Source organism: Drosophila kikkawai, chromosome 2R, assembly GCF_030179895.1.
Source record: "Drosophila kikkawai strain 14028-0561.14 chromosome 2R, DkikHiC1v2, whole genome shotgun sequence".
Classification (NCBI taxonomy): domain Eukaryota; kingdom Metazoa; phylum Arthropoda; class Insecta; order Diptera; family Drosophilidae; genus Drosophila; species Drosophila kikkawai.
Genome location: NC_091729.1, coordinates 7,588,046 through 7,614,689, shown reverse-complemented (window position 1 = coordinate 7,614,689; position 26,644 = coordinate 7,588,046). Strand labels below are relative to the sequence as shown.

Below are 26,644 nucleotides of genomic sequence, written 5' to 3'. Positions count from 1 at the left end.
AGGTTTTTTACGTATACTGCGTTGCTGTGTTTGTAGTTGTATTTGCTTAGGTCTAGCGATTTACTTGCTTAGAACTACACGTAGTCTGTTAAATTTAAATTAAAGAATCCTATTTGGCACGCTTCATACGACGTTTCACTCACCCATTGCACTCGAAAACCCGTTCCACTCAATCCACATAGTGTCCCTCGCTCTTTTGTGCTCTCCACCCACCCACTCGACCGTTGTTGTTGTTTTTGCCTCGCCTTATCCAATCCAACTTTGACGAGCTCGTGTCGTCGCCTCCGCCTCCCGCCTGTTACTATTGCCATCTCTGTCCGACGCGCCTTGATGGACAGCAGTTCGTCAAAGTGGTGGTAATTGAATTTACTCCCAGAGTATGCCGGCTCTCTCGCTCGCACGAGCGACTGCGACGGCATGATGTCCGATTGGGAAACAATAAAAAGCTAGCGTTCCAAAGGGGAAAATCGGAGAACGAGAGAGAGTGGGGAAACAAATTCAGCAAAAGCAGGGGAAATTGCTTCAAGTGTGAGTGTGCAGCGACATTCGAAAGAGCGCCTGCAAGTGATTGGGGAAATCACGGGAGAGCAGGAGCATTTATGAGCAAGAATACTCTCTCGGCGAGCTGATCACAAATGAGTGCGCTCTTGTTAGAACTGAGTTTCGAGTTGGGCATTTATTTATTATTGAATAAATATCTTCTCCTTTTACCAATTTAACTTATACGCAGTCAAAATACCTTTTAAGATCGGATATCTAAAGGAAAATTCCGAAATGGTAATGTTGATAAACCTAGATTACAAAATATTTAAAATATGTAAAACAAAAATAAAATATTTGAAAAGTCTTTTCCATGATAATAGTACAACTTTGGTAATATAAATGAGATCACTCCATGATGCTATCTATCTAAGTTCAATTCTTGTGATATTAATTAAAGTTTTATATATAACTAAACAAACGAAGTATTACTTTACAACAGATGGCATCCCACACAAAAAAGCTTGTGGAATTGAAATTTACAAATTTTGGCCGTGTCTGGGGTGCATACTTTTGGGTGCCTTTCAAATGATTTTTAATCAACAAGAATTGTGTGGGACTCCTAGGGTCTCTCTTCCCCTAATGAGACTTCTAGGCATTTTTTGAGGACAGCTGTTTGGCCAGCTCCGTATACTTAAGGAACTTTGACTGCGGACTCTCGTCGTATGGATTGATAGTTGGCGATAGAGCGGGCTGCTGCAAGTTGGACTGCGTTGCCGGACTTCTGGAAGCAGATCTTTTGGGCGAAGCCGTTGGCACTGATTTCGGGCTCTGGGCCGCCGGCGACTTGAGCCTCGGCGACTCCTCACCCGCATCCTTCACGAAGTGCACCTTGGACAAGTGGTGGCGGTAGGCGCCCTTCGACCCGAAGGGCGTATCACAGAAGGAGCACTTGATGATCGACGAGTCACCGCCAGAACCTCCGCCACTGCTAGCACTCAAAACGGCCTCATTACAAGCCCAGCTAAAGGCCACAAGATCACTTCCGTTAGTGGAAGGGATCGCAGCTGATGCGGACGCTGATCCGCTGGAGGAGCCACTGCGAGTGTTTGAGGCAGGTGGATCCGTTGTGTCGCAGAGTTTTTGCAGAGCTGCCAGGGGATGAGCCTTCGGTTTCTTGCCTGAAGTGTTGTTTGACGGATTGTTGTTGTTGTAGTGTCCTGCAAGAAAAAAATGTATCCAATAAATATTTAATGACAAAAAAATTAATTTAAAAAAGAATTGTTTATGCAGATTATGAATATTATATAACGAAAAGCTAGCCCAAGTTTAGGAACATTTTTTAGTTGATAAAACTCCTTTAGTTAAATGGTTTCTATTGTTTTATTACAATTAATCTGTTTTTTTTTTCATTTTATTTCAATACAACCCTCTCCACTTACCCGTATTGTTATTGTTGTTGGCTTCCCCGCCACTCAGCTGATCGAACATGGAGTTTAAGGCCAGCAAGCTGCCACTGTCTGCTCCAGCCTTTGCTGTCTGAGGTCCAGGACTCTCCGGATTCGCCTCCATGCTGAACTCCTTTTTCACGTGGATTTGTTGCCGAGGACTGCTACTAACCTCCCGATCTTCACATGCCGATAGATCCGTCTCCACGGGCTCCGCCTTAATGGTGGGCGGCGGCGGCGGTGGTGGTGGCGGTGCTGGCGTATCCGGTGTTCTTCGTGGCGTGGCTTGCTGCCTATCCGGTGTGTAGGACGATTCCACTCTGCTGGCCGAACTGGATTCACTGGCACTGCGGTCCCTAGAACCGTAGGAGGATCGCAGAAGGTGTATTGCCTGGGCGTCCATAAGAGGCTTCGTATAGTCACTGCTGTCATCGATGCCCAAACGCTTAAGGATACTAGCTCCCAGTGGCGTCCCGGCTTCGGAGTAACCACCTGGTGTCATCGTTCTTCCGCCCCTCGATTCAAAGCTTTTTTCGATAAGTTGCTCTAGCGCATTCAAAACAGAAGGCGGCTTCTCACTCCCAATTCCTGAAATTGGGCTGGGCAAACGATCCAATCCCTGGTTAGATCGCCTGGGTGGAATGGGTATACTCTCGCCTAAGCATTTTCTAATGTGCTCCACGAACAATGCAGTTTCTATTTTACTGCCACATTTCTCACAGGTGATTTTGGTGGCTGCTGCGAAATCTCTTAGTGGTTTCAAAGCTGAATCCAGACTAGAGTTTGAGCCCGACCGTTCAAGTTCCAGGAGCTTTCTTACCGGCAGTGACTTTTTTCTCTTCTCATTGCGAGTTTGCCTCCCCTTCTTCGAGTTTCCAGAACCGGGTGCTGGTGGCGAAACAGAAGACGACGGCGACTCTTTGTAGTGCGATTGCTGGGCCATATGCGTACTTAGTTCCTTCAGGGTGCCAAAAGCTTGATCGCACACTTTGCATGTGAGCACGGCACTGACCGCGGCGGCTGTTCCACTGGACGAAGAAGAAGGAGGGCCAGCTGAGGAGGGAGCCACACCAGTTGCCGCGCCGCCACCATTTGAAGGTCTTTCTCTCTCGTCTCCAGACTTCCAGGATATTATTTGCTCTTGGGAGATAATATTTGTGTAGTGCTGCGTCTCCTGCATGTGGCTGGTCATCTCGGCCAGAGATCGGAAACTCTGACCGCACCACATGCACTTGAGGATCTGGCGTGTTTGCTCCGCACCCTTTCCCAACCAAACATCTTGACCTCTAACCAGTTTCCTAGGTAGCGGCATCGTTTCCTTGATCAGCATATTCAACTCTGACTTCGAGGAGTTGGAGGAGCTGGACGTGGAGCTACTACTGCTGGAGCAGGCGGAATTCGAGGCGGAATTAGTAGGAAGTCTGGAAGGTGGTGGCGCTGCGGGAGCACACACTCCCCCGGATGACGATGACGGCGAGGGTATCTGCACGCCGCAGTGCTGCGTCTCCTTCATGTGGGTGGTTAGGCTGGCTAAGGTAGCGAAGCTCTGCTTGCACCACACACATTTAAATACATCCTTGGCGGCATCGGCACCCTTGTTTAACCAATGCGATTGCCAGGCACTGTGGCGACCGCCGGAGCTGGAACTGCTACTGCTTCCTGCCACCGCTCCTGATCCCGAAGATGATGTGATGCCAGAGCTCCTGCTTAGATTTGGTGGGGATGTTTCCAGGCGGCTCATCTCGGTCATTTTCTCCAGCGCCTTGCTGGCCTCGTTGGGTACCAATTTTGAGCTACCCAATCCTCCGGTTTTGGCCGCCACAGCTGCTAGGTAAGGGTTGATTGGGGGCACCCAGCTTCCAGGTGGCAGAGGGGATTTGTATTCAGAAGAGATATTCCTTGGAATCTTTCTGGGTGGAGGGGAATCCCTGTCGCCTTCCCTATTTCTCGTGCTAACGGAGAGATCCAAGGGACCATTGTCACCCTGGACATCCGGCTCAGGATCTTGTTCCTGCTCCTCTTCCTCCTCCTCCTCGTCCTCCCCGTCGCTAGTCGGACGCTTTCTGCTGAAATCAAGGGCCGGCGGCTCCCCATTCTCAGCCGCCGCTTGTTGAGTCGCATGCTGGACCAGAGAAGCTGCTGCAGCCAGGGGATTCGTCAGCAGCAGATGATTCTGCTGGGCGGCAGCCAGGTATGCGGCCATCGCAGCAGACTGTGGGGGAAGCAGAGCCGCGGCAGCTGCGGGGGGAAGTGTGGCGGTCAGAGGGAGGCCCACCGAGTGCGGAGAGGTGGGCGTGGCCGTTGGAGTAGGCGTAGGAGCCGGGGTCAGGCAATCATTTGCTGAACAGTGGGACTCATTTGAGGGACATCGCGCATCGCTAGGCGCTGCTCCGACTCCGGCTGAAGCGGTCGACTCCCTGGACTGGCAGCGCGGACTGGCCAACTCGCTGAAAAGGAAAGAAAACTACGGCGTTAAAAAGTTTTTAAAAACTGAAAAAAAAAACAAAAAAAAAAAACAGTGAATAAAAATTAGGTGCAAACAATTCCTATTTGAAATACTACCCGATTTTTTTTGTACCCATTTCTTTCAAAATTTGGATCTTTTTGGAAACAAGAAGCAATGAACACTTTTATTTCTTAAAGTTATTTTCACATTCAATTTAAGTTAATTAAAACAGTTCCATATTTATTATTATAATTCAAAATATAAGTTTCACAAATTTTCGTACATTCACAAAAGTAAATATCCATATTTCTTTGTTTAAAATGTTAGTTGTGACCTTTTATTATTAACAACACAAGAAAAATCCTTTCAGAACCATTGATATCCAATTATGAAGTCTATTTTGAACTACTTCTTATTCATTATTCAAATCGACTACAGCTAGAAGGTATGCAATGAATCGAAGGTCAAGGCATCTGTGGCCTACGGTTATTTATAAAATATGTATAAACTTAAGTTAAATTATTTTAATTTATGGATCATACACAGTCATAAATTTCTTTGTATAAAATGTTTTTCTTAAAACTTGTTCATTCATTTATTTTCAAATTCTTTTTAATTCTGGAAATAATTTAGCACAGTTTTATCTTAAGTCATGTACATTTCCAAAACTTGAAACTAACTTTTGACGTTTTTGATGACACTCTTGACACTTGCATACATTACATATTTGCAATACGCTTCCAAAAAGCCAAAACTTTTACAAAATTCCCAGTAAATGGCAAGCAAAAACACCAAATAAATGAACCAAATAAAATAAAAACCAATAACATGACATTTGTATACTTTTAACACTTCTATTTGTTTTTAAATATTTCAAATAGAAACATTTTAAATGTTCACTGGGGAAGGGGATGCGGACAGCGGGAATCACTCACCTTGCACTCAACGCCTGGCGATAGATTTCCAGCATGACAGCCTCGTGTAGCATCATTTTGTTGAACTTTTTCGGGTTTCACTTTCCGAACAGATCGCTTAGATTAACAATTAATTCCGTCTGCTCATCGATAGCGAGAGATTTGTTCTTGGAGCCTGTGCTGTGTTTTGTATATTATTTGTGTTCACTTCCAAACATACAATGCGCGCAAAAAAAAAAGATTTTATTTTCGTTTCACAAATATTGTACAAATATTCTCGACCGTCTCTCTTTTGGGGAGTGTGTGTGTGCGTGTCAGTTTCGTGTTGGGCTTCTATCAAAAACACACACGTCAAATAAATCAAATGTCACAATGGTTCACGGGTCTCTGGGGGGGTGGAAAGCGGGAAGGGGAACGGGGACGGGAAGGACCGAAACCGACGACTGATGACGAACGCGAATCAATTTTGTGCGTGAGTGTGTGTGTTGCAAGAGTTGTTTTTGTTTTTCTTGTTGTTGTTTCGGTCAAACTGCCGCCAATTTCACTTCCTTTAGCTTCTTCTTTCGCTCACTGGCACACACAACACAACAGATGTACAAATGCGAGTGTGTTGGTGGGGCTACTAATTTAATGATTTACTGACGGACGGCTTGCCACAAGATTTATGCCCATTTACTGTAGCTTTGTGTGTGGAACTTTGCGATTTTTTGTATACACACGTGCACATGTACTTATGCATGTATTTACTCGAAACTATTTTCGACTTCTTCCTATTTGCACTTTGCAATTCTCGGCGCGGAAAATCCAACATGATGCGACATGATTTCGTTCAGTCAGTTTTTCGACTAAAACATCTTTTTGACAATTGGAAACGTCGAGACATCGGCAGCGCTATCAAAATGAGTTTCGAGAGCGAGAGAGCACAGCCCGCGAGAGCAACGAGCGACATTTTCCCCATTAAATTGATATACAATCGTGGACATAAGTATTTTGACACAGCTTATAGCTATATTCCAGCGCGTGTACCTTAGTACTCGTAAAAGTTACGGGATCCATTTATCTTTCCAGTAAGAGATTATATTTAAAACTTTAAAAAAGCAAAAGATGTTTCTGATATGTAAATTGACTTCTTTGCTATGTCACATTATGTGGGAGATCATGAATTTTTGGGTGGACAAAAATATTTTGACATTGCATTCAATCAGTTCTTATTTGTTTCGTGCGCATTAAAGGACGTTGTTTGTTATTTATAACTCCAACTTATAAATCTTTTAGCAGCTTTAATACATTTTTTGTCAATTTTCCTAATTTCTGTACCGTTATTTAATGAAAATATGGGAAAAACACGGGAGCTAAGCCAAATCCAGCGAAACGAAATAAGATTTAAGTACCAAGCAGGTATTTCGGTCCAGAACCTCAGCATATTTTATAAAATACCCCGTCAAACAAAATTAACAAACATAAACTGACAATTTCGACGTATAATTTAGTCAGAAAAGGGCGACCTTGCAAGAGTACGCCTAGACAAGATCGTCTAATCCTTTTAAAATTTAAAGATATTGTCCTTATTATACCAAAAGCAGCTTCAATGGAAGTTCAAAATGATTATGATTTTTAAATTAGTAGAAAAACAGTTGAAAGAAGACTTAAAAAGGCTAACTTTGCTACTAATGTGGCCCGTCAGATACCTTTCATTTCACCTAAAAATGAGTTGAAACGATTAGCCTTTGCCAAATAATTTTAAACATGCCTAAATCCTTTTGGGAACAAATTGTGGACCGATGAGAGTTCTTTTGAGTACCATGGTTAAAAAAAAGAAATTTACTGCAGATTACCAAAAAATATTCGCAAGAAAGTGCGGCCTAATCGGCTAATCGTTTCAACTCATTTTTAGGTGAAATGAAAGGTATCTGACGGGCCACAAAGTAGCAAAGTTAGCCTCTTTAAATAATATTTCAACTGTTTTTTTACTAATTAAAATATCATAATCGTTTTTAACTTCCATTGAAACTTCGTTTGGTTTAATAAGGACATGTTCTTTAAATTTTGCAAAGATTAGACGTTCTTGTCTAGGCGTAGTTTTGCATGGTCGTCCTTTTCTGACCAAATTATTCGTCGAATTTGTCAGTTTATGTTTGTTAATTTTGTTTGACGGGGTACTTCATAAAATATGCTGAGGTTCTGGACCGAAATACCTGGGTGGTACTTAATTACTATTTTGTTTTGCTGGATTTGGCTTAGCTCCCGTGTTTTACCCATATTTTCATTAAATAACGGTACAGAAATTAGGAAAATTTACAAAAAATATATTAAAGCTGCTAAAAAATGTATGAGCTGGAGTTATAAATAATAATAAACTGTATTTTATGCGCACGAAACAAATGAGAGCTAATTGAATGCAATGTCAAAATATTTTTGTCCACCCAAAAATGCATGATCTCTCACATAACGTGACAAAGCAAAGAAGTTAATTTACTTATCAGTGTCATCTTTTGCTCTTTTAAAGATTTAAATATAATCTCTTACTGGAAAGTGAAATGGATCCCGTAACTTTTACGAGTACAAAGAGACACGCGCTGGAATATAGCCATAATCTGTGTCAAAATACTTATGTCCACGATTGTATGCCGGCAGAGAAGCAACGAGGGAGAGAGAGGCGGCCAGAAAGAGAGAAGGGAACAAGAGCGAGAGCGAAGACAACGCCTGCGCGCTCTCTGCTCTCTCTCTGGCTTTGTGCAACTTTGTTTTGATTTATGAGAAGCTGAGCTTGAAACGAAACCGAAATGAAACAACTGCAATAGGAGAGCAAGAAAAGGGGCGAGAGAGAGAGAAAGAGAGTGAGAGAGACCAGGATTGCAGCCGGAGAGCGAGAGCAATGTGTGACAGGTGTTTGTGTGTCTCATCTGTGAGTGTGCGTTGGGAGGGGGTGGTATTTGTATTTGTATTTCCTCTGGTCAAACGTCGACTGCGCTGCTGGCGTCAGCGCTGCTGCCGCTTAAATCAAGGTTATTTATTGAAATTGAAAATGAAGCAAAGTGTGGGCGAGAGGCAGAAAAAGAGAGGGTAAAGAGACAGAGAGAGAGAGAGAGAGGCTATGTTAAAGCATTTTCATCACTTCAAGAGCATTAATTTCTGCGCTGCGTTTTTCTTCCTAAAAAAGTTATTGCTGCCACCTCCCTTCCTCCCACCTACCGACCCTTGCTGGCATGCGTGACCACGGGAACAATTGTTGCATGCACGCCGCAAAATAACGGCAAATGCCAGGAAGGGTGAGTAAGATGGCAACGAAGATGCAGATTTTTATGCGCTAGGGAGGGATGAAGGACAGCGAAGGACCAAAAATAAAGATTTGTTTAATAAACGGGTTTTCGATTTGTTTGTAATTTTTTTTTCTTTTTAAATTGGCCAAACTAACGTCGGCATTTCTTTATTCCTTCCACTTTCAGCTCTCCTTTGTGCCCTTATCGCTTTCCCGACTGTAATTATTTTCCAATATTTGTGCGCAGACAGCCATTACGCATCTTTATTAGTTTTGTGCTTTGTCCTCAGCGTTTAAAACTTGTCTGAGAAAAAATGAAGAAAAAAGACACTGGAGTACACACTGAAATCTGTGGATTTGCTGAAAATTTGTAATTTAAATCACTCTTATTTTATTTCATCTCAGAAATAAAAGGAAGTTTATTAATAAATAAATACAAAAAATTAAAAAGTAAATGGGCATTTTCAGGATGGCGAACGGTAAATAAAAAGCAAAAAATATGATTAAAACTAGCACTTTTTTAATATTATTTTTCCACGTTTAATACATTTTACCGGTACTATTAGCATTATATAATATTATTGCGGAATTGTGTTTTGAAATTATTTTTAAACAAATGGAAGCTAACTTCGGCACACGGAAGTTTGTTAATCTTGTAGTTTGCAATTGGATCATTAAGAATCTATCCATTCTGGTCAAGTTCATAGAAAAATAACAGAAATGCATAAAAGTTGTATATTTATACATTAGCATAAAATAATTTGGTTATGATAAAATTAATAGACAGACAGTTTATTTGTATAAAAAAACTATATTTTAGATTTAAAAATCGAATTTAATAAACATTATAAATTTAAATGCTGAAAAACACATAGAACAAAGTTTCATTACATTTTACCTATGTATACTAATAAGTATAATAATAATAAACATTATAAATTTAAATGCTGAAAAACACATAGAACAAAGTTTCATTACATTTTACCTATGTTTTATCGAGTGTAATATGGATCGTTTGTAGGAAAACACCATATTTGATCATTGTTGGACATCATATCTGGACAAATTATGCCCCGTTACGAGCTAGATCTTCAAACAGGACGAGCGTACGGCGCATATCGTGAGGGATTCGCTGGTGTATTATGGTCCCCGGCAATTATTTTTTAGTTTAGGACTTAGGACTTAAATATTATATATTATATTGGAAAAAATTTTAAGCAGAAAGGTCGAAAACACGCAATAAGTAGTGCTCCTATCCTTAAATAGAGGCTACAAGAGGAGTGGACTAAAATAAGGAAGAGGAAGCAGGATAAGTGGGTGGCTTCGATGCCCAGACAACTATAAGCAGTTATTGATGTCTATGGTAACCCAAAGAAATATTAACTTTTATTCCTTATATCAATATTATATCATAAAAGTGCATAGTAAGCAATCGTACGTACACTTTTGTCACTGTCGTTTTTCCGTTTTTTGTTTATAACTTTAAAAGTTAATGTTGAATTCAAATGAAATTTTAGTTGTTGTATAGTAATACCATTTAAAACAAGACTGCATCATTACTTTTCTTGTCAAATCTATAGGAGTGGCTAAAACCCAAAAAAAGGGGTCGTACGTAGACTTTTGTCCGTGACTGTATACTTATTATGTTTACAGTTTGACAGTTTCAGTATTACACTCGCAGCTTTACATTTTTCTATACATCTACTGATCGTTTCTATGGCAGCTATATGATATAGTTGTCCGATTTTCATAAAATATATTCCAAATTTCTGAAATAATAACAAAAGCTCATATCTCAGAGTAGATGAAAAACAACGAAGTTATAATTTTTTCCTATTAATTTCGCGATCGTTCCTATGGCAGCTATAAGATATAGTCGCCCGATTTTCATAAAATTTTTACAATTCAGAAATAATATAAAATGGCCATATCTCAAAACTGGTGCAAAAATGTTAAAAAACAGCCAAGTTATAATTTTGTTTCTAAAAATTTATCGAACATTTGTATGGCAGCTATATGATATAGTCGTCCGATCCAAATTATTGTGGCGGAACGGCTAAAGTTAGCTTAATGAATTAAATACCATATAATAACACAAAATAATTTTTGATAAATTTTGTATTGAAAAATATTTAGAGGTATAGAAGTTACAGGGAATCTCCCGAGTCGCCTCAAAAAAAAATTGTTTTGCGGTGTACATCCTAACAGTCCACAGGATCATCCGATCTAAAAAAATTATACCTCATTCGTTAAAGGATAAGTGTCCCGAGGTATTCAGGAAGCGTTTTTTTTTTTTAAGTTTTTTTTGTGATTTTTTAGGAAATTTGAAAGTCAAAACCCCGATTTTTGACTTAAAAAAAACCTTATTTCTTAATTTAAAAATATATAAAAATTACAAATTAAAAAAAGGCCGACGTGAATACCTGAGGAATTAGTTAAAGAATGTGTGTGCCAAATTTCAAATCGATCCAGTAGTTTTTCTGTAATCGTGTACACCGATTTGAAAAATTGAATTTTTCAGGAGAGCGCTTTAAACTTTGTGATTCTCATGCATTTAACACCAACCGACCTTCGTTTAACTCTGCATAACTTCGTCAATTTTCCCATGATCGATGTAAAACTTGGACACAATATTCTTAAGATATTAGGCCTTAAAAATAAAAAAAATAAAAAAAAAATTACGAAAAAAAAAATTAATTAATACCTGCAATGGATACATTTTAACGTTTAAAGGTGGGCTCAAACACTTACCTTCAATAATCAAAAACATTCCGCTGTCATCCAGTAAAAAATAAGCAAACAAAGAAGAACACGTGGAACGTGTCCACGTTCTGGTGACTGACAGCAGCTGGCGCTGCATTTTGGCCACAACTGTCAGGTGTCGCGGTATTTGAGCGCCTGTCAATCCGTCTTCAGTTAGATGTTTGCATGTATGTATAATGTACATATATGTATATGTATATGTTCATACATGTCTGTAATCCATGGATTAAGGACATCTATCTAATAACTAGTATATTGGAAAAGTTTTATTTGTTTACATATTTGCTTTATAAAATACATTTTATAATAATTATTAATTAATTATTCTGCACGGAAATCGTATATTTTATTTACGTTTGGAGACAATGGATTTGGTGCCCGAGTAAGAGTTTGGTCAATCAGGAGATAACCTGAGCCTATAACCAAGGTGACAATCATGATGGGGAAGCCGATGACGAAGAATCGACAAAAGTGTATCTTGTAGCCGGCCTTCTGGGCGATCCAAGCCAGGGTTTGATTCGACATGGCTGCAAGTAGGGACCCATTGCCGCCGAAGCAGCCGCCAAATATTATGGCCCAGATCATCGGCCGAACCGGAAGCTGATTACTGTCGGTCACCTCAAAGCAAAAACTTAACATGATGTTGGTAACGGCTATGTTGTCAATTAGAATCGAGAGGCAGGCGGTAGTCCAAATAAGCACCATTATGGCCACTCTACTCTGATTCCGCAATTCTTCTTCCGACAGTGCCTTTGCAGCGTGGTCTCCTAGCCATTTGAAAAGGCCTAGCCTAGCCACCGTCTCAGTTAAAACATAGAGGGCCGCGATGAAGAGCAGGATCGTCCACTGAATAATCTCGAGAGTCCCGTCCAAGTGGCTCTTGTTGTCCAAGATAATTAACAGGAAGGCGGCCAGCAGGATCACCCAGCCCAGTGTGCCACCATCGGCCACACCGCGAAACGAGTGCAGGATCATGCACAGGTAGATGAAGGCCAGAGTGATGCAGCATTTGATCAGGAGCGGCTTGTCCCGTATCCGATAGCTGTCTTCTAGCCTGGCCAATGTGTGGTTATAGTTATCGCCAGGCTTGAGCCACCACTTGCTCGGCTGCCTCAGCTCGCGCTGAGCTATTAGCTGCAAGAGGCTTTCGGTCGGCGGCTTCATTCCCTCGGCCATCAGATCCATCCGATCTATCTGATTTTGGTCCAGGCGGAACAGCCTCTTCCGCAGGGTCAGATAGAGCAAGGGAAAAGCCACGAGCACCGCGACGAGTACACCGGGCAGCATATGGCCAAAAAAATTGACAAAATTTACACCATTAGCCACCGCAACCGGATGGTTACTCACGATTGCGTTTGCCGCGGTGCCCAACGGAGTTAGGGCACCACCCAGATTGGCATATATAGCCATTATGATGAGCACCAGCTGCGTCTGTAGAGCCATCGTCTCACAGAGTCGAATTGTTATCGGGGTCAGTACTAGGGCCATGTTATGGCTGTTCAGAAAGGCCGAGAGAAAGGCGGTTAGCATGCTCAGGAAGAATACCAGCGGCCAGGCTTGGCCCATGGAAACTCGGTATATCAGGACTACCAGGTAGTTGAAGATGCCGGTGGTTGCCATCCTGTCCACGATTACCATGAGCCCGAAGAGGAGCATCAGGGTCTCGAAGTTGACAAAGGACACGATCGTGGTCAAATCGGGCCGATCACATAAGACAGTCAAAACAGCTATACCAATTGCGCCAACAAGGAGAGCGACAAACGTTCGGTCTAGGATGTTGGCAGTTAGCACCGAAAACAGCAAAATTATCAATAGGCCGGCATAAATAACAGCCCTATTGGACATGGGTCTTGCTTCCACCTCTATCAGCAGGCTGACCGGAGTAGCACTCTTGCTCTCCACCGAGACCACGGCCTGTGTATCCTCCGCATCGGGCGGAGCGATTTCGAAGAACTTTGTCGCCTCACCGTTCTTGGCTGTCGAGTCCAGGACTATGTTCCACAAGGCCGTGTGCTGGTAAATCTCATTGAGGTTTGAGTTGCGATACTCCACTCGCACACCTGCGCCGAACGTCTCTCCACCTTGGGGATGCTCCGTTAGATAGGCGTCTATGGGTCCTCGGAGAGTGATCTTCAGGTAATCCTGGGCCAGTGTCACCTTCCTTAAGACAATCTCATTTGGCATCGCGGTGACTAAAGTTTTTGTAATCTTCGTCTCAGTATTGTTACTCACTAAAACGAAAGTGAAGTAGACCCACACTGCCAGCAGGACGCATAGCTTGACAATATGAATGACGAGCCAAAAGCGTCCATTATGTTGGTGTTGTTCTTCGAACCAGTCAGTCCATGCTCTCAGGCGTAAAATGCGGCTGTTAAGGCGGTGTGAATTTATAACTGAAGAAGTTTCATTTAAAATTTTCATTTTATAGACGCATAGATCAAACGTTCCTGAGATGATACAAAAATAATTTAAAACTAGTTTATAGGTTGCCTGTGAAACCCAAAAGAGGGTTGCTGGTGGGGTAACTGTGGCTCTTGTAATCACTGAGATCAGGAATTACTCAGGACAAATTTTTCTCCTTATTGTTAAGAACTTACCAAACTCAAAAATAGACTTTAGCCAGGACATAAACAGCAAGAGTTGTTCAAATGCGTTTCAAGCTATTTGCAACTCTCGATCTCAAGTGTCTCAGAATTCAGACTTGAGAGTTTCTAGGGAAATATTTATAGCTGTGCTAATGTCTTCTGAATATTTTAAAATGCATTTATGTTTACATTTTTAAAGTAGTCATTCTCGCTGATCAGGGAATAGCCCGCCATTCGATTCCTCACCACGATGCATTGATTTTCCCCTCGAACGGCAATCTGAATCATGTCCACTGCGACTTCTACTCCAATCCCCTTCTCTTTCTACTCCTTTGAAAATTGCTGGCCGTCAGTCAGGTTCCTGCAATTGCATCCAGCGGGCAGCTGGTGGAAGCTGCCAATTCGCTGCCACAAATGTCATGTAACGCGTCCGTTTTTCTATTGCAACAGAAAAATTTTCGAGCCTGGAAAACCGCTTCCCACATCCGATGTTGCTGTTGTTGTTTAGGCAGCGGTTAACGACACAAACCGAATTGACACACGATTTTTATCACAAGCTGTAACTTCCTCGGGACTCCACGGAATCGTTTTCAGCCCCACACTGCCCGTGTCCATCTGTCAAAAAATGGGGAATGCAAAAAAATTCCTGACACCTTTCTTCGCGTTGACTGACGCGACCAGACGACAACCGCAGCGACAATGGCGACGTCGAAATTCCATAAAAATGCAGGCGCCAGACCATTTGCCCTTAAATTTAGACAGAGCTACATTTTATACAGCTCTCAAATGCATTCTGCAGAAATAACCATATGGGAATGGGACTGAATGGCAGCTACATCCTAGCTGCTGGCCCTGTGGTGGAGTCAAAAGTTAAATGAAATCTATCCAACAGTTTGAACATTCACGAATTGTGATTTCGGCAAATGTTTACGAGTTGTGTGTTAAAGGTACCTGTCAAAATTTTTCGCCAAATTTTTGAACAGTTTTGCAGCCCCGGGTGTTGTTTTCCTGGAGAATTCAATTAATTTACTTTATGCAGAAGGTTTGGAAATGTGCAGTTATGTTTAAGATGAGAATAAGTCGTTGATTAAATATTTTATTTTTAAGCACTCAAGCATCCCATATGTTAGGATAATGTATATATATCGTCTATTAAACTTATTTTATGTAAGAATTCCAATTCTGAAGGTAACAAAAAAAATTCTAATAATAATAATAAATAAATAAGAAAGGAAACTAACTATGGAACGCTGAAGTTTGTATGCTCTTGCAGTTTGCAATTTGATCATTATGAATCAATCCATACTGGCTAAATTAATAGACAAAACTAACAGGAAATATATAACATTTTTACATTTATACATAGCATATGGGCATTTCTGTAAAAATGTCAAATGTTTTCGTTTTCAGAATAGTCACATTAAGAAGTGTAAGAAGTGTTCTAATTATCAACTTTGACAGAATCTAGCATATTCAGAAGACAGAAGTTTTCAACGTAGTGAAGAATACATTTCCGACCCTAGGAGTATATACATATATTCTTGATCAGCATCAACAGCCGAGTCGATATAGCCATGTCCATCTGTCCGTCTGTCCGTTTCTACGCAAACTTGTCCCTCAGTTTTAAAGCTATCTGAATGAAACTTAGCATATAGTCTTCTTAATACTCTCACTATATTGTATATATGCTATATATATTTCGGAACGGGGCGGATCGGACGACTATATAACTTGGCTGTTTTCTAAAACATATTTTCATATATTTTTATGTATGACCATTTGTAATTATATTTGAATTTCGGTTTTATTTTATGAAAATCAGACGACTATATCTTATAGCTGCCATAGGAACGATTGAGAAATTAATGGAAAAAAAATTATAACTTACTTGTTTTTCAATGTATTTTAATCTACTCTGAGATATAAGCTTTTTTATTAGAGTTTTGTAATACACTGCAAGGGTATAACCAGCTTTGAATAAATATATCAGCAAAGAGTTTCTTTATCATTGTCGAACCATTTGCTCTTACAAATCACATATATGGAATGAATTATCCAGCCACAGCTAACAGGAACATTATACAAGCTTAGCAAACATACGTCACTATTCATCAAATGTTTAAGGACTGGGAGTCCTTTGTGGATGTGCCATTCCCCTTTTCTGCTGCGACTGTCTAGCAGCATCAAAACAGATGAAAACACGACTCAAAATACAATTCATCTGCATAAACATTTGTGGAGCCATTGAAAACCAAACAGAACCAACTCAGGAAACAATAATAAGATAAACAAAATTTTGCGATATGGTCGTGTGTCTCGACAATAAAATACCCGGTCCTGAAATTATTGGTAGTCTTATCAAATGTAACAGAAACATAAATATCTATTGATGTGGATTTTAGTGCACTCAATGACTGAATATAAATCTTATTACTAAAATATTTTTATTAACGGGGGACTTGATCAATATTTCTTCTCAGTCAATATTTCCTCAAGTTGTACTTTTGTTCTATTCAAGCCCCTTAAAATGTCAAAAACATTTTAAAATCTTATTCTTATCTTAAGATTCTTGTTTTCTTCTTATTTATTTGTAATTAAACCTTTATAAAAAGGGAATACAGGAAAAGTTATGGCTTTAAAAATAATTTCGTATACCTTTCGACCTTTTAATTGGTTTAAGTGCGTTTTCTGTGGTTGCCCTCTTTGGTACATTTAAATTCCCTTAATAGATTAGACTTTCATGTAAGACTAAACATTTTTTTAAGCGAAAATCTGACGATAAATGTGTGACCGTTAACTAGGCAACAACAAAAAAACAATTAGCAGTATTTTAAAAAATGAAGGGAGAAGTTGTGCTTGCAATTCTGGCTCCGAAATTCTGCCTGATGAAATTCAAATGGTGACACGGAGGCACTGGGGCTGGGACTGGGGCTCGGTGGGTAAGTGGTAGGTGGAAGTGGCACATAACGAGCCCAGAACACTAAACTCCAAAACTGAATGAATGAGTGTCAAGTGTGATATATCACCGCAAAAACAAGACCATAAGCATGAGTGATAAACGCTGTTGAGCTTGGTTAGCGCATTGCTACGCACACACACACACTGTCACAAGCAGTGTGTCAGCACAGACACATGCATGCAGTCATAGACATGTCAACATGTTGATGATGGTAACTAACTAGAGCAAGAGCCACCAGGAGACGGTCTAGCAGGGAGGCATGGGGGCGACATGGAGCCGGGACCCGGAATGGATGTGGCACTGAAACGGGAGGCCCGAGTCGGGCCTAGGCGCGATAAAGCGATGAGGACGACAGTGGAGTTGGCAGAGATGACGGGGGAGTTGCTATGGACGGAGCAGGGCAGCTCCAAAAACATCAAAACTCGCGCACACTGCATCCAAAATATTTGGACAGGTTAGAAATTTCTAAGATGCAATGAAATATAGAGAAAATGGAAATTGAAATGTTAAGATCAACCCCTCTCTCACCTACTAAGATGCAATGAAATATTGAGAAAATTATCAGAAGAATTAGCAATTCAATATATTTCTCTAATCTACTAAATGCGGCAGACTCGACCCCTTTAGACCACTGTGCCGCCTGAATGTTTTGTGCAACATACTGCGGCAATCACATGTGATGAACTGCAAAATGTCACAGGGCGAGGGATGGTAATTGGGGCTTCGGGTGGTGTTCAGGATGGATTTTCAGAGCAGAGGAACAGAGCGCTGTGGCCACTGTGTGATGATGCCCTCTGCTCCTGATGCGGCTGTCGTTGTTCCTGTTTGCCTGTTTGTTTGGTGGCTGATGCCGCTGCCGTTGCCGTTGGTGTTGGTGTTTTGACAAAAAGGCGGCAAGGCATTTAAGCCGAAAACAAAAACTGGCAACTAGGAATTCATTGGCCAAAAACAATGCAATTAATTTCACTTACCCGTCACCGTTCTGCTGCTGCTCCGTCCCTGAGTGATGATGATGCCGCTGCTGTGTCGTCTGTCAGCCTTGAGTGTTGCTGCCGTGCTTGTTGCTCGTCGCTGGTTGCTGGTTGCTGTTGGAGTTGTTCCTGCTGTTCCAAATCCAGTGGAGACTTTATACACTCGTCCAAGCTCGGAAGTGCGGACGGACGAGGCTGTTCACAGAGAGGTGATGAATTTCATAGCAGTTGATTTCATGATTGCCGTTGTTGGTTCTTTTATGGCTGTTGCTGGCAGTCAGTAAGGAGAAAGGCGCCATATATTTTTGCCTTCTAAGGCTGGGTACAGGTCGCATGGCCTAAGAAGTACCTAAACAGAAATTATTATCGAGGCCGTCACAAAAGTGCGTTTAAATATAATCAAGTTTTGGTCAAGGAAATCGTAAATTGAGTTAATATTAATGTGATAATAATCAAATTTAAATAAACTCTAACCATTAAGTAGACAGTCCCTCATATGTAGACTGACTTTTTGCAATTGTCAACTTTAGGTTTATTGCTGCAAACACAAGTGTGGCTGTCGTTGGTATCCTTGTTGCTGTCAGCTACAGTTTTAGATTTTTTTTGTGTGTTTGTTTGCCGTTTAGCTGGAGAGCCGCATTATGGCCGCATGTCAGGCGGTGCGACATTGTCTCGTCGTGAGTCCTTCAACGCCGCGCCAGGTGACACCCATCTGGCCGGCCAGGTGTCCTGTCCCTGTCCTGTCCCCGATTTGTGGTCCAAAGGCAAATCTGAGCCATTTGCATTGTGGCTGTTGACCGTTGGCAACCGATTCTGGCCGAGTTGAGCGACCACAAAGATCCGGTTGTTGCCGCTGATGTTTGTGTCAACACCGTTTGAAATCAACGTCGGATGCTGCTTAATGTTTTTGCGGATTCAAGCTCTAGTGACATTTGATTTGTCACACTTGAGAGATGGCAGTTTGATAGTTTCAGAGCAGGAAACTAGGGGTTTGATTGATTTGTTTTAATTGAAAATTTGATCATTTTTGGAAATAGAAAAGTACATGTTTAATGCATCTTTAAATTTGAAAAAGTGTTGATCAAATTAATCGTACATAGCTAACACATAAAACAAGGCTAAGTTAATTTTACTTTGAAACTGGGACACATTCCAATTCTACGCCCTCATGAATGCTGTTTCTGGCCTGTCGTTTGCTTCGAGACTGGTTTTAATGATTTGCATCAAAAGATCAAAGCCAAAAACAACACAAAAAGGTGACAAATGACATTGTCGACTCAAAGTAATTTCTTTCAATTAGGAACTGCGCAGGCGCAACTACCAGAGCTCTTGGGCTTCTGACCGTCCACCACTTTTGTCCGCCTCTGACATTGACATAGCGCATGGACATAAGCGGTACAGTGGGCCCTGCTTAGGCTGCGCGGTACCACTCTGTTGCGAATCAAATCAAGCCTCCGTTGTCAGTTATTAATGCAGCACATTTTGCGCCTTAATGGCTAATTCAAAAGTTGACAGATGTGCGTAATTTATTCGCACCTCTCTGGTCATCTCCTTGCCCCGGCACGGCATTGATCCTTTAGGCCCGGCCCGCTTCATACTTTGTGCCTGCTTGATAAACGATCCTCGCATTGTGGTGTTGAAAAATGTTTCTGGAAAAATAAGCCAAAAGAATATATGATGAGGCCATCACGATTTCAGCTGAAGATAACCAATGAGACATGGCCACAAACGAGCCAGGATGTTCAAGCACAGAACATAATCGAGAGGGCTCAAGCGAACTGTTTCTTTTTGGTTCTGTTCATTTTATCCTTGCAAAATGGTTGCAAATTGTACTTAAATTATAATTGTCAGAAGTTTCAAGGTATTAAAGCAGATATTGGCGACCCTATATAAGGTAAATGTAGTACTGATCAGTTCCAACAACCGAGGGTATCTAGCCATATCCGTCAGCCCTTTTTTACGCAAACTAGTCCCTTAGTTTTACAGCTATCTGAATGAAACATATATTCTTCTTTTAAAGTAGTCTATGTATATATATATATTTTTCTTTAAAGTAGTATATATGTCGAAACGGGCTTGATCAGACTAAAATTTCTTAGATATGATCGAAAACTTTGTAGAATTTGTTTTTATTAAACATATTTTCATCTTCCCTGCGGTAGGGCCAGTTTTAATGATCTCCTACTTAAAATAGTTCATAAGCTCTTATCCTATCAATGTTTATTAATTTTTGTTTTAACTTTGATAACAGTTACCGTTATTATATACCCGGTACCCATAGCGTACAAAAGTGTTATTGCTTAGTGCTAACCTAGGATGCAAGCAACTAACAGATCCAGCATCACCAGCCGAGTCAATTTAGCCATGTCCTTCTCAGATCTCAGAAACTATAAGAGCTATGATCTCACTAAGTAATGACTGTTTTAAAATAAATACACCGATGCTGTCGTTTACTGATAACTAAAGTTATATCGGATAATAAACATAGTTTCTTTGTATTTTAAAGCAGCAGCACAAATGGGTGTTGCTCAATATATCCCTAATAACATAGCTACCTACCTAAAATATGTAAAATAATTAACAATAAATATTGAATAATATAAATATTGCAAAATTACTTTGAATACCCTTTATTATTGTATGCGTAACATTGATATTAGTGTAGAATTACGGTAATAGTCGTATTAAACATTAATCGAGTGTTGATGATGATTTATAGTAAATGCATAAAGTAAGTAATTTCTGTGCATCAACACGATTGACCTATTTTATAACCTAAAGATTGTCTATATATATTTATTGTATAAGTTAACTTTCATAAATGCCAGTTTGCCCGAATATTTAAGGTATCCCGGTTCTGTCGAGCGGGGAATGAGCTGTGGAAATGCTAATGATACCATCAGGGCCAGTTAAGAGTCCGGCCACACACTCGAAATTAAAACCAGAGCATACAATTTAAGTTAAGACACTCAAAAATGATTAAGAAATGCGCAAAAGAATGTAACGAAAGAGGAAAAGGAGCATAAAAACCGGAGCAAAACCAAATGAAATGCGAAGTTAGAGCCAGGACCCACATCTAGGGCCAAAACCAAGAGCCACGCCAGTGATGGAGCGAATGATATGCCCGCGGGAATTGTTGCTGCTTGCGAAGATGAAGACGAGGCCAAGAAAGGAGCCGCAGCAGGAGGAAAAATGCAAAGAGCCAAACGAAAAGTCGGGCGGAGAGGGCCCAAACCAATGGCAAATGAGCCAGGCATGAGGAAAACATTTTGTAATAATTTCGTTTTGCAAATGACGTGCGAGTAACGAAACAAAAGAAATTAAATTTAACATACAAAGGAACTTCTGGAATAGGGATGGGACGGCTTGAGATGAAAATGGCAATGGGAACTGGGAGCTCGAAATGGAAAACGGGAGCTGGAGGTGTCAGAGGCGGGCGCCTTATGCATTATGAATCGGATATCTAAGGAGGCAATGCCGGGGCCGACCTGGAGCTAAAAAAACTATTTCTGCAGATAAAGTGCCGAACTCGAATTGCTTTTTTAATGTCAACTCCAGCGCAGGGAGACACTGAGAATTATATTATGAATGAAATTGAAGCCGGGTAGCGCAACTTAGCGGAGAAAACAGAAACAGCTCGGGAACCAGAGGTGCAATAAAATTTTTGCTCGCTAATGTTGCCAGGACTCCCTCCTGGTCCACAGTCCACAGGCCACTGCGATAGCCGGCAGACAGGCGTTGATAAAAACTCATTTCAACTGATGGCTCAAGTCCCATGCCGAGTGCCCGTGCCCTCTGCCAGCTGAAGCGTTTTTTCTAGCCAAGCACAGTGGTCGAGGATTTTACTCATTTTTTAAGCACTTACAGAAAAACCAATTACAATAGGGCAACATTTATTAAAATTTTATATATTTGTATTTATAATGTATGGAATAAAAGAGATGTTTTTATATTTAATTTAATCCAGTATTTTCTTCCAAGCCTTTGATAATATTCGTAGCTTGCTTACCACTGTGAGTTGGCTTTCGCTGGCAAACACTTTGACGACTCCTGACATGACGAGTGTGAATGCCCAGTTGCAGACACCTCCACGTCCTGGCTTTTGCCCTTTCCCTGGCCCCCACACAGTTCCCTCTTCTGGTTCTCGTTCTCGTTCTCGTCCTTGTTTCTGATGGCAGTCGCCATCGTTGCCTTATATTTTAATATATTTGATACAGACCATTACTTTTAACGATTATTTTCTAAAGTAATTACGTTTCAAGTACGAAATATGAAGAAGCGGCGGGCAATGGGCAACGGGTCGAGCCAACTGGCCACCCGGCCTGCAGCCAAGAACCCGCTTACATGGCTCGCTGTCGCATTGAAATGAAACACTCTCGACTCTAGGAGGCGGTCGGAGTTTCGAGAGCTCAACGCAATGGCTCTGCAAACGACAACATTACGAGGCCCAACCTTGCACCCACCTCGACTTGGACCCCTTTCATGAGGAATGAATTAAATAGTGTAAAAAAAAAGAAAACAATGAAGAAGAACGTCTCATCAAGTTGGGTTCTCGTTTATGGCAATTTTTAATGAATATTGCTTTCGGCTTTTAATATTTGCTGAGGTGTTGCCAAAGCTGAGAAAAGCTGCGGCTCCTAAAGCTAACTTTATTAGCAATTCAGGTGTAACCTAATGGGTGCGAAGGAGTTTGTAATTTGATGTTTAGGAGTACTATGGTGATGCCTACGATACATGAGTTGGGAGTAAGTATCTAAGGCTGTTACTAAAACCATATTTAAATGAAATTATCAACAAGATATGGCATACATTTCCATGTCTTAAGTGCTCTTAAAATTTAGTTTCATATAAAAATAGTAATACTACAATTCTCAGCTATAGTCATAAGGCTTCAGGCCCATCATATTTATTTGCTAAGCTATTAATCAAAGTACCTTTTTTTAAATTTCACCCAGCCATATACATATAGATTTTGATCCAAAGGGTTCAGAGTGCAGACAGAAAAGAAATATTCTAGGACAAAAAGGTTTGACTAGACTTTGAGGCAATGGGATAGTCCACACAAACAGAGCTCTAACAATGAGAATGTGAAGTAAGCGGCCAAATTATACCGCTGAGAGTAATTTACGTTGGTCTTCTTCTTTATTACCCCTAAAAAATAAAGCAGACCACAAAAAACGAAGTAGTCTGCGACGGGATGGAAGGTAAACCCCTTTAGTCCAGACTTTGTTTAGCATTTCATGATGTATTTGCCGGGCAGCCGGCCTCACCTCTGCTGTCCGTGTCGATGTCCATTACCTCTGTGTCCGACCAACCCCACCCTTCGCACTGGATTTGTTTTGTCTTTGCCGGGCTGTTGGTGATTTACAGACACTTTGACGTCCGTCCGGGTGACGGTTGACCCATTAGTGGGCGAATGCCCAGAAGAATCAACCCTTGAGTGGTCGAGCAAAACCATGAAATCATTGTCAGAAGATGTACCATACATTATCCATTCAAAAGGACCTCAAAGCTGGTTTTGGATTTTTGGCTCTCTTGTTATTCTTTGTCCCTGTGTGAATCGGGCAATGAGTGATTTCAGCTGGCGTGGATCCATCTGGGACCTATTCTCATCAATAATTTAAGCACACTTTTGCAGTCGAATTGCCCTTCGTGTTTCTATGAGTGAAAATTGTACAAAAAATTATAGGTCGAGAGTAGTAGTAGAAACCGGATTCACAATACCATTAGTTTAGTAAATTGATAAATATATTTTGGGATTTTGATTTGTATTCTTTGAAGACTTAATCGAAAGCTCGACTTTTTTAACAGGTATTTAAAATTTTTTCTTATCGAAGTTTTTAGATAATAAAGTTTCTGTGCATGTTGAACTTCAGCCATTGGGTGTTGCTCAACTTGTTACTAGGAACATGTTGTCTTAATATTAGTTAGTTTACACATTCATTCTTAGCCTCAATTGATTGTATTTGGCCTAAGGCGGGGTCAAAGCAGCTAGACAGGTCACATAACAATTGGACTTGTGGGAATCGAGCCAGTGTGGCAACTCGATAAGTTTTATCGCCCACATTTTTCAAACAACCGGGCTGTTAAAGTTACGATCCTGCCAAATCGCTAATATGCGATAGGACCTAAAAAAGACCACAAAAATTCGCGAACAGGATTTTTGCAAGCCACGGTCACATTGGATCCCCTCACTTCCGTTCTCTTTCTCACAAGGCGTCCCCGAGTTCGGATTAATTTTTGTCGATCCTAAATCCGCAAGCATCGTGTCGATCCGACAGTATTTGTTAAAGCGAATCATACCCATATTAAGTAAATTTAGTGCTCTAACGTATATTGGTAAGCTTGTGTGAATAATCGATCGCCGGAGTGCTAATTTTGCCTTTTCAAAACAGCATCAGCCGTATCGGCAGAGTCGTCCAAGCGACCGGCATTGTTTTTGCCAGCAATTGCCCACCACGTGAGGTGGCAGTCATTTGTGGCATTCATCGTTGGCATTGTCTGTGGCTTCTCAGCGGGATCAACGCCACGTGTCATCGGAGCATTCGCACGCACAGCGTGGGGCTGCGCATCCCATTTCGGCGGCCATACACGTGCCGATTGCGGTGATCCTCGATTTGGATTTTCTTTACCGCCTCGCTAACGTGTCACCGTTCCCTCACACGGCGCGCGTATTGGATCGCCGTTCCCTCACACGGTGCACATATTGGATCACCGTGCTTTTCTTCGGCGCACCTATTGGATCGCCGTGTGTCTTTTTCGTGGCCACATCGTTCTTTGCCACATCGCCGTGCATCTTTGCCACATCGCGTGCGCTCTGCCGCATCCACACCTTGGCGGGCTGGTCTCGTTCCGCTCACGCCTCACGCAAGGGATTGCGGCCATCCCTGTCGCACATAGTGCGTGTCATCTTCATCAGCGCGAACGACGGAAGTAGCATTACATATCCGTATTGAGAGCTGGTGGCTGATCCGGCCCACACTCTGCTCCAGGAGCGGATAAACATGAATGATAGTGTCTAAAATATAATTAATTTTGCATATAGGAGCTTTTGATTTAAGAATTCGTACTTATAAACCTTTTCGGTCGTAATTTAGCAATTTTTTTTTGGGAGATTTGGCAATTATAATATCGTTTTGTCCCTCAAATAACTTAAAACACATACAGCTACACATCACCAGTCATCAGGCCTGCTGACGTCGATGGAGAAAGCGTGAGTACGGCCTAGCCGCAAAACAACAAAATAAAACTGAACCCATCCTTATAATTTCGCCAAGACTTCTGAAATAGTTTGCACATCTTAATTAATTAATTGATTCAAAAGAATATTAATAAGTTAATCTATTTAATGTAAAGTAAAAAAGGAAAAAGCGTTCTTTCTTATCTTAAATTTTATTTTCTTTCATTGGATCTAAAACAAACTGACTCAATAAGAGGTCTCGTAACGTAAATAACGTAAACTTAGGCTTAAGGATTAGATTTAGGAAAATGTCTTTCAATATTATCTCAGCCTGCAATTATATGACTTTGAAAATGAACTAATTTGATATCTTGTTGGGCACCTAAGGGGATGTAGAGCATTGGTTGTATAAGGGTGGAGCCTGAATGGACTTCACAGGTTGGGAGGGTTTAGATTGAGGCCAATAACATCGGAGCCTCATCTTCAATAGGTACACTTCCTTCGTCTGATTCATATTATTTACCATATCCCCAGCTAGAGTATCTCTGTCTACAATATTAGTTATGTAGCACCATTGTTCATGTCAACACAAAACCCACGCCCATTTTCCCTGAGCCTGCCGAGCAGAAAAAGTAGACAGAGCGTGTTGAGGTGGACAACGCTCGGTGAGTGTGTTTGTTACATAACTAATTGGCGCCCAAACGTTAAGGCCAGCCCGATGCCTGATTAGGCACCTGTCGTTTGACAGCCGAGCTTCCCGTTAATATTCAAACCATCCACTTCTAGTTTCCGTTTAGTATTTCAAATTCTGTCCTGGAATTGATGGCATCTGGATAGGTTCGGAGCCATACCGGAGGAAATGTAATACTTTTAACTGTTTTTTTTCTATCAGTTCGGTAATAATCGAACATTATAGTTAAAAGAACATTCCAATTTGAGTAATTGATTCCTTGGAATTATAGTTCTGATTCAAAGTCGGTTCTATACCAGGATTTCAATATTCAAACACTACCTTCTTATCAGTTAGGATCGAGATTTTATCTGGCTGGATAGATTCGGCTAGTTACTCTTCTAATTGGTAAGACAAAATAAATTGATATTTATTTTACTACCCTTTATTTACATTCCGTTTACAACATTTGTACCTATTGAATGACACAACCAATTGCTATACTACCCAGGGTAAGACCTAAACTGCATTTCTCATTTATCGTATATCGTATTCATCTCGAACGACCAGTTTGTTTTCGTTATATCGTATCTTATCTTATCTTACCGTATCTCATTTCGTTTTTTTGTTTTATATTTCGAAAAGCGTCAAAAATGTTGACACACAGCAATGAAAATTTAGTAGATCTTCAGACTGATGAGTCTGCAAATTGCATCATCTGCAACGGACCAGTGTGTAATCTGGATTTACTTGAAGCCCGTTGCAAGCATTCTTTCCACAAGCTTTGCCTTGACAATTATAGCAAGAACAACGACAAATGCCCCAGGTGTGGCCAAACTTTCTCTCAACCCGAGGTAGGACCTCATTCGGCTCCTCTTAGTAGATCTCAGGGACACAAGGTACAGACACGTTCAGCGTCGCGAAATGCGGCAAAGCAAAACGGTGGTTCTGAGCAAAATTCACTGCAGG

At 41.1% G+C, this 26,644-nt stretch overlaps 2 protein-coding genes across 4 annotated transcripts; both read right to left on the bottom strand.

The window, feature by feature from the left end:
• Positions 1 to 898: 898 nt before the first annotated feature.
• On the bottom strand, positions 899 to 18,920 carry tio (zinc finger domain-containing protein tiptop). 2 transcript variants are annotated; one of them, XM_017177105.3, is made up of 3 exons: positions 5,310 to 6,107; positions 1,923 to 4,375; positions 899 to 1,700 (listed from the first exon to the last, which is right to left on the bottom strand). In XM_017177105.3, exons 1-3 carry the CDS (start codon positions 5,363 to 5,365, stop codon positions 1,132 to 1,134), a joined length of 3,078 nt encoding a protein of 1,025 aa, XP_017032594.1. In that variant the 5' UTR covers positions 5,366 to 6,107; the 3' UTR covers positions 899 to 1,131. The 2 variants fall into 2 exon arrangements, with proteins under 2 accessions (XP_017032594.1, XP_070139926.1); XM_070283825.1 differs by lacking the exon at positions 5,310 to 6,107 and adding an exon at positions 17,826 to 18,920 and having other exon boundaries at positions 900 to 1,700.
• On the bottom strand, positions 11,555 to 13,953 carry LOC108081847 (P protein). Of its 2 annotated transcripts, XM_070283826.1 has the most exons (3): positions 13,908 to 13,953; positions 13,543 to 13,757; positions 11,555 to 13,482 (listed from the first exon to the last, which is right to left on the bottom strand). In XM_070283826.1, exons 1-3 carry the CDS (start codon positions 13,936 to 13,938, stop codon positions 11,632 to 11,634), a joined length of 2,097 nt encoding a protein of 698 aa, XP_070139927.1. In that variant the 5' UTR covers positions 13,939 to 13,953; the 3' UTR covers positions 11,555 to 11,631. The 2 variants fall into 2 exon arrangements, with proteins under 2 accessions (XP_070139927.1, XP_017032576.2); XM_017177087.3 differs by having other exon boundaries at positions 11,555 to 13,757.
• Positions 18,921 to 26,644: the final 7,724 nt, after the last annotated feature.